We start from the raw sequence: 14,191 nt of genomic DNA, 5'->3' as shown, positions 1-14,191 counted from the left end.
ACAACTGGTAGGTTGCAGAGCAGAAAAAAAAATGAAACAGTTAAGTTCTGTATTTACGAAGAAAGCATAAAAATTTATTAAGAAAGGAAATATGATTTGAAAATTTTTAGAGGAACTTGTTTCTCCTGCTTTCTTTTCCCTTTATCTCAAACACAGCGAACACTCTACAAGATGCATAAGCAGTAGCATTCTGGATTCTTTCCTGCAGCGTCAGTGAATCCGGGGAGTTAGATAGGTGACTGTCTATGTGGCCTCCCCATTCTTTTGTTTCTTCTTCTTTTATTAGTAAAGGCTTTCCCAACGACTGCCCAAACAGCAGACACACTTCTTGAGCTTTCTGCCGTGTGTTTCCAACCGCGGCAACGCATACTCTGCGGCTGAGAGACAGAAAAAGCAGCATGGTGTAACAAGCAAAGTCAACCTGTACAAGTATTCCAGCCGTGCGCTTTTTCCAGTTCTGTCAATTGTAACTGCATAGGTGCAGCTTCAAGGTGGTAGTTTTTAAGATTGAGGGGAAACTGCCAGGAGAAAGCACCACCATCCTCATCAGCTATAATCAAGTATTTCAAGCGCCTACGTGCTGCAGGCACTAGTGGTGTGTGGTACAGAGCCCTCGCTCCAAATGTTTGGGTGGCCCAGCTGCAAGTCATACTAGCCCCTATTTAAATTCACTGGCCTGTTTTCTGGAATCTTGCATGGACACCTTTGAGATACAATTCTGACATCTCGAGGCACAGGAGCAGCAGCAAGCTCAGCTCGCTTCTCAGACCTAAAATAGCAAGACCGTGAGCAAGGAGCATGTTTTGATGCTAAGCAAACACTGCACCTGGCTCACTTCAGAGCATGTCAGTAGCTGAAAGTACTGGGAATTGGTAGGAGTACTTAGAATTATCAGCATCTGGTAACATATTTGTTATTTCATGAATAAATTCAAATGACACATGCTGATGTAGCCAAAGTTAAATGTCGTTGGCCTAATACTTGCAATAGATTGCACTTCCAATGAAATTAGTGGGAAAACATTTATTATCTTTTGCTTTTGCACAGAAAGCCCAAGGTGTATCTTTCTAAGCTGAAAAGCATTAAGTTATACTTAGGCCAAATGCTAAAATCTGAAACATAATTTTTCATATGTATGAAGGAAACTATTTTCTCCCATTATGAACTGTAGAAATTATATATGCACATTAAACATTATCAGAGGCTGTAAAATTTGTGGCACAAGAGAAAACTTACCGAAGGGTGTCTATGGCTTCTGGTGTGTGGTAGAAGTGAGGTGGGCTGATGGTAACAGAAGTCCCTAACTTATCAAGAAGTAGATTGCAAATATTCTGCATTTTTCCAAAATCACTGAATATAATACAGACCTGGGAGTGAACACAGACAGCAGACAATTAAGTTTTATGTTTTATACAATGATTCAACATTTCTAATTAAATCAGCATGAAGACAGATAGGTACAAACTAACTACATGTGCTAATCCTGTATATAACACAAACATTTACTGAGTTGGAACACTTATATAGCCCTAGAGATGATGAGTTGTTTTGCAACAGAAAGAAACTCATAAAATGATTTAAAATTGAGGATTAAGAAAATTCTTTTTGGTAGGAAGTGTGGCATTCTTGGTATGAGGGCAATGTGAAAAATGAACATGTGCTATTTGGGACACATGATTAGATGCATCTTAGCTTTTCCAGTTTAAATTTAAGCTTGGATTACTAGATGTTAATTATGCAGAAGCCCAAGCAAAATGATGTGGAAAACATTGTGCATGAAGGAAAATTACATTTTAATTTCATGCATTAGGTTCAAGAAATCAAAACTATAAGAACAAAAAAAGCCTAGTCCAGTCTCCTTTGCAGTGGGCTCAAAACTCTGTGGTGGGTGAACAGATTCATTCTACAGGCTAAACAGAGCAGGGTACTTCAGTCTTGTATTAAATACAATTTAAATATTTAGTCTTGGCATTAAATATAGGTACATAAGGAATTTAAGTGTCTTCCCAAGTGCTACAAAACAAGCATTGCTACCAGCCTGGATCCAGAGCCCTACAGTTGTGAGCAGTGCAGTAATGATGCCTGGCTGCCAAAGCATTCAGCAAGCAGAAATCCCAGCTCTCAAAATCTTTCTTGAGGACCAAATCCCACATCTTCACCTAACAGTACACTGCACTGATTACCAAGTTGGAGTCAGTATCTCTTATCCCTGTCTCTTTCACTTCTTTTTGGGCAGCAATAAAGCTTCAGCAGGTTGGGATGAATAAAGTTGTTGTATAGAAAATTCCACTGCTGACCTATGTGAAGCACATTGTCCATGCAATCCATGCAACAGCCTACCCCAGTGAAGGCATAGCTATGGAAATCCAAACTACTGCACATCAGCTGCACTGCAGTAACTTACTTTGGGCATGCCACGTATTTACCTGGTGATAAATAAGATCATCTAAGCAAGTTAAATCTTTCAGTGAGAGAGGACTACTTCATACACAGGGTAAGGTAAAAATGGCTACTGGCAATTACCACAAAACAATGCACAAGTCTCGTAGCTCTTGTTGGCTTCTCTCAGTGTATGTGCACCTTATCCTGGCTCAGACTTCAAAAAAAATGAGCCACAGCTTGGCTTAGGGCCTTAAAAACTGGCCAAGATCAAGTGACAGGGTAATTACACCTTCTGTGAGAACAAATCATCATGTCATGCATCTTCATTTGAATCATGCACCCTTCATCCATAAATTGGTGGCTGGATCACTTTTGGAAGGTGCAGCACCGATCTGAACTAAGAACAAAGATAAGACTAAAGCTAGATTTCTTTCTTCAGTGAGAGCTCTTGCCATACTCACGTATTTTCTTGTGCTGCTTTCCAAGAAAATGGTTCTAATTGCATTTTGTGGAAGTTGGTCTCACTACGAGGACTGACATAGTGTCTTCCAGATTGTTATCAATGTTTACAAGGTAAGTTCCCTCAAGGGGATGAAACGAAAGAATGATCAAGCAAAAGAACAGTGGGTCTTAAGCAAGAGATAAGCCACTCAGTTTGGGGTGGCTCTGGGCACTCAGGAAATTTATTGTTAAAAATACAGCATGTAATTGGGTACTCTTGGGAGCAGAAAAACACTGAACAATAGTTGTGAATTTTGTTCTTCCCCAGTTTTCACTTAGATTACTGAGGCTTGCATCCAATAAATTCCACCTGAATTTAAAGAGCATATGTGAGTGATAAAATGCAAAGCTGGCTTTTGATTTCTTTCATAAAATTATGACCAAGATTAAGAAGTGCGAAAACACTCGAGGGTGGTGTGCAAAACCATTATGGACACATCTTAAGGCTGTAAAGGACAAGAAGTTGTGGTTTATGAAAAGGCAAGTATAATATTAAGATGTGCACGAGAGCTCCCTAATCTTCATCCCATTCAATCATCATGCAACAAATGAACTATTATGATTAAGATATCACAGAGCCTTGTGATCTCATAAAACTTCATTCTTCTGCATCATCTTCCTTTGCTAAAGAATGAACTGAAGTTGCAGTTGAAAGTATATCTTGAATTCTTAACTATACCTTAAAATAGTTATTTGTCTGGTGATTTCTTAAGTCTTCTGAAAATTTTTACAGTAGACAAATGGGAAAAAGCGTTGACAAAATGAAACAATGCATGACTTTCTGCAATTTGATGTATAACAAACACAATGGCAAACTTTAGTACAGAAGGCAATGTTATTTAATTTTCAATTCATTTACGTTGCTGAAGTAGGTCAGCACACTGGTCAATGGAGCTTCATCAGTTTATGAAGCTGCACTAACAAAAGAAGCACGTACATACAAGGGGAGGCAAAGAGAAATGCATCTCTGCATTTGGAGCCACAACACTGCTACTTAAGCATGCAGAGTAGCCAACAGCAGCACTACTGGTAGGTGGATCTTAAAAGTTCTGGTTCCCAGGCTCTGTGCAACCAAAGAACTTCAGAACAACAATTACAACTGGTCCAAACTGACTGCATACTCAATCCATGTAATTTGCTTCCCACTTACACTCCTTTTTGACTGAAAATTAATGGTAAGAGAAGGACAGTGATTGGTTAATTCACCACGTAAGACTGAAGTCATATGCCTAAGTTTGCTTGTAACAAAGTATTGCCATTTTAAAATTAATTTTATTAATTTATTGCCTTTTTATTATTTTTTAACTGTGGGTTATCTAAAATTGAAGTTTTCAGGATAGTTGTAATCTAAACTATGAAATTAAAGCCATTCAGTAGATGACACTGATGATATCATTTTACATAACAAAGGACTCATTTTTAAAACTCAAATTTTGTTCCCCAAACTCTCAATTATTTGTATATTTATAGTTGTTAGGAGAATATATCTTAAACAAGAAAACTGAAGAGGCTGAGCTCTGTTTTAGAGGATTGTGAACAGCAGCTCTATAAAACTGCTATCATTTTATTGTGAACTTCTATGTTTACTTTGTAAGAACCAGTAACGTTTCTGGGAACTGACTGAAGGGATAAAATCTGAAAGGATTTAGACTAAAAACACATCATCTCCCTTAGGGAATACTTTCAGCATAGCATTTACTTCTCACAACAGTATGTATGTGTAAAAATACACTCCCTTGAGCAGATTCTCAAATAAATGGGATTATTCCAATAATACTTCACTTTCACTCAGCACTTTTTACCCACAGAATTCAAAGCAAATTACCTAGGAAACGATCAGCTTTGCTTTACTTGCAGCAGGCTGATGGCAGAGTCACGCAGAATAGACTAAAGTCCAGGTGCCATTCAGCTGTGGCTTAAAGAGATGTAGATTAGGGCTGCTGTGCCACTGCTGTCCCCATCCATCCTTGTCCTATGCTTTGCACTGCCACCAGTTCACAGAGCTAAAATACTGAAAAAATAGTCACTTTTTTTCCTGGATTAACTTTTAATTGGAGCAGCTTTCTGAACCAATGTAATAGCTTACCACCTATGTAAAACTCCTTGCAAAAGGAGGGAAAGAACATCCAGGGGTGGAGGAGAAAGCAAAAGGTTTGCTCACACCATCACAGGATGACAGCCTTGGAGTCCTACCACAAAGCAGTCCCTACTGTAGCATCACGGCACATGTTAATCTGAGAAGAATCCTTTCCATGTTACATTAGCAGAAAGCAAGTTATGTATACAACAGAAGACTACCACCAAAGGCTGCTTTTAAACTGCAGTCCTTCCTCAGTATCTTTGGACTACGCTGCTTTTCCTGCAGAGAATACCTACTCCATGTTACAAAGACACAGAGTGGGTAAATTTCTATTGGTCCTTGCTCCATTGTTTTGTTAGGTTGAATACATACCTCTGCTTCCATCTGGTAAGTGTTCTCTACTCTGCTAAATTCCTCTGTTATAGTCATATTTTCTTCCTGAAACAAGACACAATAATATAATCTTAAAAGATAGAAATGAAGGGTCTCTGCACTGTGCTCCATAGATGTGAAACTGTTTTGGCTTATTACTTATAACCTAGCAACAGAAGTTGGGAATTTTCCATGCAGACCTCTTCAGTTAAAGCTGGATGTTAAAGATTTCTACATGCTATTTAAAATAAATTACACAGCTGCACGATAAGTTAATTTTGCTGCTATCCACCTGAAGGGAAGAATGAGCTCTTGAAAGCAACTGCTGGCTAGAAGCTCTGTGTATCAGTGTGTAACTGTCAATACACCTGATACAAAAAAACAGGAGATTTCAGTGGTTTTCGGGAAGTTGGCATATGAAAGTACTCTTCAGATTTTAAGTTATTTCAATCACATCAGCTCATAGCAAGTTGCCTTAAACAATGAGTAATCAGCTGTTATTCAGCAGGAAGGAAACCCGTAACAGAGGCCATTCCAATCTGACATTTGGCTGCCATAGCAGCTATATTATTCAATGTAACTTCTGTACAGAGCACCAGAAAAACCTGCAGGATTTATCAATAAGATATTAAACTCAGATAGAGAGTAACTCTGGCTACATCTGAATGCCTGAGCAGCTTGCTAGAGGCCTAACATTTTTTTCAGCCACTGCTTTCTTTGGTAAACAGTTTGGGTGAACACTTTACCATAAAATCACAACAAAAAGCAGTCTTCAATTTAATTGTGAATATAAATTAAAATGTAATAGTCAAGAACTGTGGAGAAGCAGAAGCTGAGCCTTTCAAATTGCTGAAAAAGTTTTACTTATTAAACCATTTTCCATAGGAACACATAATATTTGCTTTCATCAGTGACACATTTCAGAAGATGCTCTGTGTCAGAATATTTCCTACACAGGACTCAAGTGTTCACATCTACTGTGTAGCATGTATAATTTTTTTTTTTAGAAATAATGTTAATTGTGAGCAGCATTTTCCTTCTAAAATATTAAATGGAAGCAGGACCCTGCAAGGACCAGGCACAGTGAATTCCTAGGAGTTGTAGGTCCTCTTTTTTACAGTCATAGGTTTGAGGTACTTGGGAACTGTGGCAAGTTGTGGTTTGGTAAAGAATCATAGAATCCTTAAGAGTTGGAAGGGACTTGTAAAGGTCATCTCATCCAACTCCCCTGCAACGAACAGGCAATGAACTCCTTTTATTCATGAAATGGAGTAAATCTTTCTATTTTTAGCAGAATCAGTTTAAATTCTATAGGAAAGCTTTTTTTTCTTATAGGAATAACCAGACATAAAACTCCTGTTACGGAAATAACCACACTGTAATAGAACTCGAGAGTAAAACACAGAAAAAGTGCATTTATTTTAAACCCCATTCTTCAATCCATTTTAAAAAGTTCTGTTTCCCCCGAAGGAATACATCTTCTGTATCTTTTGTTTGCATCTCCGTCTTGCACTCACAGCGTTGCTGTTTAGGAGCAGTGCCACCGTGTGGTTCTAGGCACTGGTGCAAGATCAGTGCGATCTGGATGGAAAAATCCTCTTGTGCCACCTATTGTAACATTTCCCTCACAGCTAATCTTTATCCCATCGGATTTGACAGTAGCCGCATGAGTTTCTGGAGGCAAATGGAAGACATAATTGCTGAAGTCACAGCAATGTGGCCTCTTGCTATACATCTTCTGTCAGATATTTTGTTCCATTTTAGTAAGGAAGGCTTTTTTTTTTCCTACTGATAATGTCTACTGTTCATATTATGGCTGCAGAACTGTTCATTTGCACACAATAGCAATAGGGAAAAACTGTTTTCACTGTGCCCTAGAAAAAGTTAAACTCCCAATGTGTCAGGTGTCCAGGACTTTGCAATTATTTTCTCCACACAAAAGCCAGGAAGCTTTGAGGATATTTCTTAAAACACCCCATAGTCCTTAAAACCTGTTTTATGGAGGTTTCCACATCTCTTAATCAAGGATGCACTGAAACTGGGAAACCTGGTAAACAGGTGAGCAAAATTGTATGATTCCTTTCTCCACTGACTGTATGGATGCACATCCATGACTGTGATTCCTGAATAACAGGCTCCAAATATGGAGAACACTGCATGCATATCCAAGGACATACCCTACCACAGACAAACCCCAAACCAGAGCCTGCTGGATACTGTTTGTGAATGGTTTGTTTTTGTTAAATAACAATCACTCCAAAGCCTCAGATAACTGTGCAAGTACTAGCACTGCTGTTTTTAAACAAAATGGCCAATGACAATTGTGAGATGCAGTGATTAAAGAAAATGGGTACCATCCTCACACCACTCCCCAGATACATTCTAAGTTGTGAATATTAAACAGTATGCTTCCACAGAAAGGGAAAAATGATAACTTTTAAACAGCTGGGCTCAGCAAGAAATTGGTTTTCCTACTGCCTGTACTTTCCCTGCAGCTCTCTAAGCAGATTCTGTGCTCTGGAGTATATCCTTATAGCACTCTATAAATAAAAGCTACTGTGTGCACCTACTTCTGATTAAACTCCTTTGTAAATATACGTGGAAATTAGGTGCAGCCCCAGGCACTGTGACAAGCTGCTAACACAAGCTCCTGCTGCTGCAGAGGTTACACGCTCCTGATCTCACAGACTTCCTACAACAGCAAGACAAAGGGTTAAGGAAATGGATCTACAGATTAATACATAAATAAGTAAATATACAGACTAACCTGCTATTCCTAAAGAGGCCTTCTATAGACTTGAAAGAAATAGAACCATATGGAGAATGTGAAGAGTCTAGAATGGTATTAACAACAAGGGATGTTAGGAAATGTTAAGAACAAACTGCCAGCCGTTGTCAGTCAACTGAAAAGGCAAATAATTGCTCCAACAGTAGTGACTGCAAATTGGGTAGAACCAAGCAATAAGGCTAACAACGTAGGGAACTACTCTTGAAAAAAAAATCCAACAAATCCAACTTGTTGTTTTCTGGGGCTAACACACTGCTAACACTGAGAAGCCCAGAACTGCTGCAGCATGTCAGTGTCTCTAATCAGCAGAGAGAAGGAAGACTTCCGTCCTCCAAAACATGCTATGTCTGAAATAGAATCCAAGTCCTGAGAAATTACTGTAACAACTCATAGACTGCTCAGCTCTCAGTGTAAAACCAGCCCTTTTTATACCTGCTTAAACCACAACTGTGGTAATTTCCTCTAGCTTGCAGGAGTGTGCACAGCACCTCAAAAGCACACTCACTCATTTAGCACAGTTCTCTTCCTTCATGCTTCAACTTACATGAAGTTTAATGCTGCATGGACTCTATCAGACTCGGTCAAAACCCCAAGTCAGGCGTTCAGATCCACTGCAGGGTGAGCATCTGCAACTATTTTTTTCTCATTTTTCCCCAGGTTGAAGCACTGTTTGATTGCATCCAGGGTGAAAATACCCCATGATCTGACAGCTCACCATGGTAGTGGATAGTGATGCTGAGAAATCCAACAAAGTACCCTGACACACCAATGAAATATGTCAAGCAGGTATTCCCTTTATTACAGCACTGGGTGCATGGGGGATCTCTCCACCAAACATGCACACCAAAGAGAGAAACAAATACATATTTAAAGGTATAGCATGCATATTCACCACATTCCAATCTCTGGTTATTGAGGGGATTAAACCTAAGGGCCAGTTTTGCTGTAAATTTTCATACCTTGAAGGGGGAGAGCTCCTCACCATTCCTGTGGGTGTTTTGTTTAAGAGAGACACCTGTTTGGTTATCTTGTTGGGACAACAGGATGCCTGCCCTGCTTCCTTACTGCCAAGTTTATTAATTTATGTGCACCCCCAATTCTAGGTTTTGTTGTCTGTGTAACACATCTGTCCCAGCAGATTAATCAGCATGGAGTAACACCTTTGTTGCCATGTACAAGTATTATCATACTTTGCAGTGTACCCCGAAAAAGACTGCTTGCCCCTATTTCTGCTTATCTTTACAACCATAAACAAAAACACTGAGGCGCCGCGACAACCATCTAGATGATTTGCAGTTGTCTTTACTATAGAGAAGATGTTCTCATGATTCAATACAAAGCTTATAATTTTCCCTATTAATAAAAATGCATGCGCAAGTTGCGTTGTCTTCCCATATCACCCTGACAATCCACGCCATCTCACTGCGACCGTTGCCTCAGTCAGGGCCGAGAAGGCCCTTCCTATCACCTTCCCGCGGGCTGACACGCGGCCCCGGGCCGCCGCTCACCGGGACGCCGCGCTGCCGGGCGCTGTGCGCGATGTACTCCAGCCTGCGGGACACGCTGCTGCGCGCCGCGCCTGCCAACTCCTTCCGGCTGCCCAGCCGCAGCGACACCCGCGCCCGGTCCGGGCCGGCGCTCAGCTCCGCGCTGCCGCTCACGTGGACTTCCCGGCCGGACGGCGCCGGGAGGTCGCCGCCACCCACCGGGGCTGGGACGGGGCAGAGCTCGGCGAAGACGCGTGACGGAGGCGGCGCGGGCAGCGCCATTACGCCGGGCCCCCCCGCGGCACCATAGCAACCGCCCGTACCCTGGGTGGCGCCGGACGTGACGCCTCAGCGCCATCGCTGCGGTCGCGGCCGGGATCTCGCGAGAGCTGCCGAGGTTCCCGCCGCTTTGAGTGGAAGCGACTGCTTGATGTACGGCTCGGACAGGAATACCTACGGCGGGACTGTGTCCGTACAAGTTAGCCACACCGTCTCTGGGTAACCCGTGCCTGAAGTTAAGAGGAAACCTCCTGTCTTTCAGTCTGTGACCATTCTTTCCTGTCCTGCCTCTGGGCGCTGCTGACAGGAGCTTGGCAGTGCTCTGCACCCTCCTGTCAGGAATTTATAGACATAAGTACACTGAGAGCCCCTTCTTCTCCAGTCTGAGCAGTTCCAGGTCTCTCCAACCCCCTCATCCTGTTTGTGACCCTGTGCTGGACTTGCTCCAGCAAGTTCATACGTTTCTTGCACTGGAGAGCAGAGATCTGAACGCAGGTGTGGCCTCACTAATGCTGAGTAGAGAAGGATCACCTCCCTTGACCTGCTGGCAATGTTTTTCCTAATGCAGCCTCAGGATGCACTGAGTTATTTCTCCCTAGACAGGGAATTTGGCGTTTCCCCTCGCTGAGCTTCTCAAAAATCCTCTCAGCCCAATTTTCCAGCCTAACCAAATGACTATGGAATAATCTGCTCAGTGGATGAATGGGGAACCGTGGGTGTATTCATTGTGACTTCAACAAATTTTTCAAAACTGTAAAACTGATGAAGTACCCACAAGGTAGGTGGACCAGTGATGCAGACTTAAAACCTGACTGAGCTTCTATGCTCAGTTGTGATCAGCAGCACAAAATTCAGCTGGAGTCCAGTCACTAGCAGGGTACTCAGGGACTGAAGTCAATACTATTCAACATCTTTATTCATAACCTGGTGATGGGAAAGAGGGCACCCTCAGCAAGTTTGCTGGGAATACAAACCTGGGAGAAGTGGCTGATAGACCAGAGTGGTGTGCTGCCAGGCAGAAAGATCTGGACAGGCTGATGGGACTGTGGGACAGTGGACTGATGGGAACCTCATGAAGTTCGACAGGGGCAAATGGCAACTCTGAGGAGGAGTAACCAGTACCATCTGGGGCTGGCTGGCTGAAAAGCATCTTTACAGGAAAGGTACTGGTGGCCATCAAGTTGAACATAAGCTGGTGTTGTGCCCTTGAAGCAAAGAAGACCCTACAGTACCCCAGGCTGTTTTAGGAAAAGCTTTTCCACTAGGTTGAGAAGGGTAATCCACAGAATGTTGTTGAATACAGCCTCGATCTTCTGCAGGCTTTCCATATCTTATGTTCAGTCAAGGGAGATATCAAAAAAGTGAAGATATTTGTTGAAAATTTTAACACTCAACAAATTATGTTAATGAGCTAACCCCCAAATTTCATGGGTGTATCCAGCTAGCATTCACCTGTATGTCTGGTCTCATTTGTGACAGAATGTTTCAGGAGAACTCTAGTATGTTGTTAAGTTTGCAATGTAATACATTTGACTTTGATTACTTCAAATCTGGAATCTGGCACGGAGGCTGATAGCTAACAGTGCTGAATGTTTGTGAAAGGTCTTCAGAATTTGTGTTATAATATCTGCATGATATGATACAGATAAATATTGCTGTACTCTCTGAGATGGAAACATGTAAAGACATCAAGACCTGATTTTACGAGTCAGATGCAGGTTCATTGGAAGTGGCAGGAAAGGAAATACGAAGGGAGTTGAAGTTCTCACTTTTTTTCTTTATTAATCTTGATGTAAAGTATACTTTGTGTCCTGTTACTAGAGAAATTCTGTACAAATTGGTTTTTCCATTGTTAATATCACATCTTCCTTAAGAAATGCCAGTGACTTTTGCTTGCCTCGTGACTTCTGGAGTCTTCTTCCCTTTAATTCAGTTTTCTCTTCAGACTTGCTAAACACTTGAAGCTTCAGATGAAATAGGCTGAACCTGTTAGGTATTCATTATCTCTGAAGACGATGTTCCATGTTTCTCAGCATGAATAACCAAAAGTAGAGACACCTAAAAGTTTGAGTGTAACTGACTTTGATCAAAATTATATGACAAGGAAGGCAAGGAAGAAGCTTGTAACAGAATCCAAAACGTCAGCGCCTAGTCACTTATAAAGATCAGTTCTAATGTGATAAAAGACTGTCTTTAAGAAGGGAAATAGAAAAGGAAAATGAGTACAGAGGAAATTATAAATGTGTATTCAATGTATGTTCCTCAGAAATAAACTATTTCTTTGAATAAAGAAATAAAACTGTTTTTGAAAAACTGTCACTGCATTTCTCTTATTTTTCTTTTACTGAAATGTTTATAGAAATTTTACTTAAATATGCAGCAGTGTTAATGGACAGAGTAAATACTGAATGCCACTCATTAAGCAACGATCAGTAAAGCTTTTAAAGATAACACAATGAAACTAAACTTTGCACTCACCAGGCTGTTTCTGTGTGTTTAAAACTATTCTGACAGCCTGTGTCAGACAAAGTCTGATAATAGTAGTAGTTGCACACATGCATATAGAGATGTGTCATGTCATATCATTTGTGTTATGCACTTGCTGATTCAACACTATATGATGTATAACTTGGGGACACAGTGTGCCTTGTGTAACTGCTTTAAAAAGGTACTGCAAGCGAATAGCTTAACTGGATGTATCCTAGAACACCTCTAAGGCCAATTACAAAGTGATTTGGATGCAAACTGACTGATGGAAGTATACATTTCCATGGTAGAAGTGTTACTGAGTAGTTAATATATACCGTAAAGATTATACACTAAAGAAAATGTGCTATATTTACTTTGCAGTCTTTAAGGGGAACTCTGCAAAGCCCCATTTTACGTATAAACTATATGACTGATGCCCAGAATTGGAATTTAAGGCCAAATCTATGGATAATAAGTTTTTTTTTTTTTTTTTATCTTACAGTTTGAGTGGGATGCATTTTCGAAAGTGGTGGATTAAACTGTGGTTGCAGTGTTGGAAAAGCTAATGTAATTGAGAGTATCATTCTGCTAAGTTACGGTTGATTTAAAAAATTGAAAATTTAACTATAGATGATGAAGAGATGGAGGTGGTGCTAAACCGTGTGTGGGATTTGGGTTTTTGGTTAGAAAACATGATTTTTTTTTTTTTGTATATCTTCCTGTTTGCTAGCAGTGAGGTACTGCATTATTAGTATATTTTAATAAGTTTATTTTTTTTAATTGGAGTTTTTTTTGTTGAGAAATTGAGTATGAAAAAGAAGTCCCTGTTAAAGCCTTTTTATTTTATTTATTTATTTATTTACTTTTGGTGAAAGGAAAATTTATAGTAGCCGTGCTGATGTCTTTCTCTCATGTGTCCTCAGGCACTGACTTACTGTGCTGTAAAACATTCCATGAATGGAGGCTCCATGTCATATCTTGTGTACTGTTACTTGGTCATTCCTTACAGTGTTTATTTGCCAGTTGGTCACCCACTTCCTACATGGCATTGACAAGAACTCTAGGGCAAATAAATATCCACTATCAGCCCTTTCAAATCCATGTTAGATTTGAAATTTAGGTTAGAACTGAAAACATAGACCTTTTTTCTACCTAAATTACCAAATTTAACTTTTTAACAGTTACCTAAGAATTTCAAATGTTTTCTTGCCTACAGAACCTCCATGGTTGTCAACAATTTCTGCAGCAAGGGAGGTTGTTCAAAAGGTGTTGTCTGTCTGTTTCTGCTCTTGATGTTGCTTACTGGAAGACACCACTCTTACAAGCAGAATTTGTTGCCCAAATATGAGAGGGGACGATACTGCTGGAAGGTATGAATAAATGAATCATGTTTTTACCTTCCTTTAAACAGCTCAGCACCTCACATGTTCAGAAAATACATCATTTTTTGTTCCTCTTTGTCTCCCACCTGAACAGTGATTTGATGCGATAAAGAGATTTTAGAGGTAACCCCTACAAAATCACTGACTTAGGCAGAGCTTGGGTAGAATTTGATTTTTTCTGATTTTAAATTTCTCCTGTTAATAAAGGTGAATATTTCTTTATTTTTCAAAGTCAGATTGTCTTCTCTTCCCTGATGGTACCTAGCTATTGATGAAGCAAGCTGACAGATTTGGTCACCCAAAGTACAAAAAACCATAATAACATCATTATTGACAGTTTATGTAAATTCTTGTATAGAATCACTCAGGTTGGAAAAGACCTTCAAGATCATTGAGTCCAACCACAACCTAACCATACTACACTAACTCTAACAACCTTCCACTTAATCAT

General features: G+C 40.3%; 1 protein-coding gene across 1 annotated transcript; it reads right to left on the bottom strand.

The window, feature by feature from the left end:
- Window positions 1-31: 31 nt before the first annotated feature.
- IRAK1BP1 (interleukin 1 receptor associated kinase 1 binding protein 1) lies at window positions 32-9,910 on the bottom strand. Its single transcript, XM_065730930.1, has 4 exons — window positions 9,632-9,910; window positions 5,336-5,401; window positions 1,237-1,367; window positions 32-377 (listed from the first exon to the last, which is right to left on the bottom strand). The coding sequence occupies exons 1-4, from the start codon at window positions 9,890-9,892 to the stop codon at window positions 107-109; spliced, it is 729 nt and encodes a 242-aa protein (XP_065587002.1). The 5' UTR covers window positions 9,893-9,910; the 3' UTR covers window positions 32-106.
- Window positions 9,911-14,191: the final 4,281 nt, after the last annotated feature.

Source organism: Cyrtonyx montezumae, unplaced genomic scaffold, assembly GCF_038088225.1.
Source record: "Cyrtonyx montezumae isolate F1298 unplaced genomic scaffold, pur_monq_1.0 scaffold_13, whole genome shotgun sequence".
Taxonomy (NCBI): domain Eukaryota; kingdom Metazoa; phylum Chordata; class Aves; order Galliformes; family Odontophoridae; genus Cyrtonyx; species Cyrtonyx montezumae.
The sequence above is the reverse complement of the archived record's forward strand: the minus strand, read 5'-3'. Positions and strand labels throughout refer to the sequence as shown.